Source organism: Gavialis gangeticus, unplaced genomic scaffold (assembly GCF_001723915.1).
Source record: "Gavialis gangeticus isolate Ggan-Ray unplaced genomic scaffold, GavGan_comp1, whole genome shotgun sequence".
NCBI classification, from domain to species: Eukaryota; Metazoa; Chordata; order Crocodylia; family Gavialidae; genus Gavialis; species Gavialis gangeticus.
The window spans coordinates 67,395,599-67,398,632 of record NW_017729032.1 but is presented as its reverse complement, the minus strand read 5'-3'; the positions used below and the strand labels follow the sequence as shown (position 1 = coordinate 67,398,632).

Below are 3,034 nucleotides of genomic sequence, written 5' to 3'. Positions count from 1 at the left end.
GGGGACTGATCATCCCGATCCTGCCAGGGTAAGGCCTAGCAGGCATACTGGGTTCTCTTGGGTGTGGCCACCTCAGTGTGAACTAGGTTCTCCTGGGCCGTCTCAGCTATTGTACCCCATCATTTACCTTTTCCCAGTAGCATGGCAGTGGGTTCAGAGGCTTTTCCTGTGTGTGTGTGTGTGGGGTCAGGGTGACCTCCATAATTTTATTGAGAGTTGGGTTAAATCAAAAGCAGCAGAGGCAAAACTGGAAGTGCCCCCACTTCTTAGTGCTGCCACCATGTACCCCCTGGGGCCTTCTTAAGTACTGCTGGGGGTATGTGTACCCCTGGTTGACAACCCCTGCTCTACACAGACCAAGGCTGCACCGCAGAGCCATACAACGGATATAGGTCCATGCACCCTAGCTTCAGACCCAAAAGCAGTATAACTGAATTAACATAATACTGTGCTTAGGCTGAACCTCGTAGCCAAGACACTGTGTTGTGCTGATACAGTGGTTCCCAACCTTTTTTTGCTGCGTCCCGCTGCTGGGAGCAGAGTGTGGTGGCAGCAGAGGAGCTCCTGGCACCTGGTGCGTCTCATTCTTTGTGTGCGGCACCGCCAGCATTGCCCCCGCAACCTTCATTTGGGTCACGACTCAAGGTTGGGAACTGCTGTGCTAATACATCTATACTGATTCCAGAATTAATGTGCATGGAGCTACTTGAGGATCTCCCTATGGTGTTGCCTTTTGCTGTGTATCTTAACATCTGCAACACTCAAGCAACATAAGTCTCCCTCAGTTGTCAACCCCCCCCCGCCACATTTCTTTCTTTTTCTTTTTTTTTTTTAAATCAAAACCTCTTTTTGTTTGGTGCCAGAAAAAGCTAGCAAATTCAAGTAAAATTGAATAAACTGACTTTGCTGGAGTTATACCTGCACAAGGCCACTGTCAAGAACTACAGAAATCTTCATTCTATAAAATACGACCATCGGTTCTGTGACAACTGGGTCTCCCAAATATGAACAAATGCTATTTTTAATAAAGCAACTTAAAAAAAATATGTAGGACAATAAGCAAAAATTACTTAAAGGAAAGATCATCTGCTTCCACACTTAAAATGCCTTTTCTTCTACAGTTCTCCATTTTGACTGTCTTCACCAATACACTCAGTGTCACACTAAGAAAAAGGCCAATAATGTACAAGGATGATGAGGAAAAGAAGATTTCTGTTCTTTAAATAACTGACTGTTCGGAAGTGTGGTGCCCAAGCAAATTATACCTCCTTTCATTTATGCTTATTTGTCTTTAGAAGCATGCAATTAGTGAAGCATATGCTAAAAAAGATGCTAATAGGAACTCTCTTGTATGGTATCTGTTTTCACAGTGAAAAAGTTGGAGTCAATATGCATATCAAAGAGTGACCTTTAAGGAGAAAATTATTCTAATATAATGTAACTCAGTGTTATGTTAAAAGGGGAAGGAGTAAAACTGACAATCTAGTTTCTTTCCAAAATATCTCACCTTCTACACTCTCTCCTTTTTCAGCCTCATTTCCATCTTCAAATCCTTGTAAAGTGCCCAAGTCTTTTTCTGTCCTTTCCTTCTCTGAAGTTGCAGTGTCCCGGCAAGCCCCATCAAACTCCTTTTCATGATCTCTGTCCAGTTTGGGTTCACTGTGTTTTGTTGACTCTTTCTGAGATGAAATGTCAAGAGTTCTGTCTCTGTCTCTTTCTGTAGTATCAGGAAGCTGCCTCTCGCGCTCTCTCTCCATCTCTCTCCTTTTTTCCCTCTCTCTTTCACGCTCCCTGATTCTATCACGGTCCCTGTTCCGTGGCCAATCTTTATCTACATCTCTGTCCCATTCTCTCTGCCTTCCATCTCTCCTTTCTCTTTCTCGTTCACGATCATGCTCGTGGCGATCTCGATCCTGAAGCCTCTCCCTGCTATCAAAGGACCCAGATCTAGAATGGACCTGCCGATCCGATTCGGGAGAACTTCTTCTTGAACTGTGACTTCTTGAATCTTGACGATCTGAATAAAATATTTTAAAAAGACGCAAAATTAGAGCAAGTAAATGCTGTATACATTTAGCTGCACCAAAGTAGGCAAAATCCAACCCTGTAAAGCCTATGATATCAAAATTGATCTTTGAAGCTGTCTGAATATTACATGTTAAGATTAAACACAATCTTAAAATGCCTTTCTAAAAATCACTTATATGTATCTGATCGTCTTCAATTTCAATCTTGGCAAGTCTTATTCTACAGACCAAACATTTTTCAGTAGCTACAACACTACCTTAGAAGCTAGAAACATTGTCATGTTTTGCCTCTTTAAACAAGAGGGAAAAAAACTATGCAATCACTTTTAAAAATCTGCTATGTTAAAATGCAGTAAAGCTTGTATTATTATCATTTGCTATCCAAGAAAGATGCTTTTTATACCATTTGCTTTTCACAGACTGAACTGTTATCATAAAACTATCAGGAGAAGTTTAAAGTCGGGTTTCATGAAAAAAAAAGTAGCCTAAATGGAAAAAAAAACCCAACGAAAATAGTGAAAGCAGAAGAATCCTAATAAGGAGAAACAAAATCTTATCTGGATTTTTCTCCTGAATGCTGGTATCAGAAACCTTGTCAGAGGCAATCTAAGTATTGATCTGGAATTAAAAGGATTTTTGTTGTTGTTGGGTTTATTTGTTTTTTGAGATGGGGACCATGTCTCTTCTTTTGTCTCTGCCACAAACTTCTGGGTAACTTTCACTAAATTTAGGCCCCCTCTACACATTACATGTACTACATAATTACCTGGTTAATTGTAGGCCTATGCGAGTCGGCAGCGATCCGATCCGGCTTCGGATCCAGCCGCTTCGGATGGCAGCAATCCAATCCGGAGCTCTGGACCGGGCTTCCGCCTCGATCCGGCTGAAGCGGCTTCAAAGCCGCCTTGGGGATCCAGCCATAATGGGGGAATCAATTAAATATCTGTAACTTTGTTTTTTTGTCCGGTTTGGATGAAACTTGCAGGGATGGTAGCCTCTGCTAAGAG

The 3,034-nt window shown here is 41.9% G+C and overlaps 1 protein-coding gene across 6 annotated transcripts in view; it reads right to left on the bottom strand.

Annotated features, from left to right (window-relative positions):
* Nucleotides 1-3,034, bottom strand: part of ZC3H13 (zinc finger CCCH-type containing 13) — a 64,610-nt gene that overhangs the window by 15,955 nt on the left and 45,621 nt on the right. For all 6 annotated transcript variants that reach the window (XM_019524191.1, XM_019524190.1, XM_019524192.1 and 3 more), the window contains one exon: nucleotides 1,508-2,017. In XM_019524191.1, coding sequence (XP_019379736.1) covers nucleotides 1,508-2,017 — 510 coding nt within the window. The remainder of the gene's footprint in view (nucleotides 1-1,507; nucleotides 2,018-3,034) is intronic.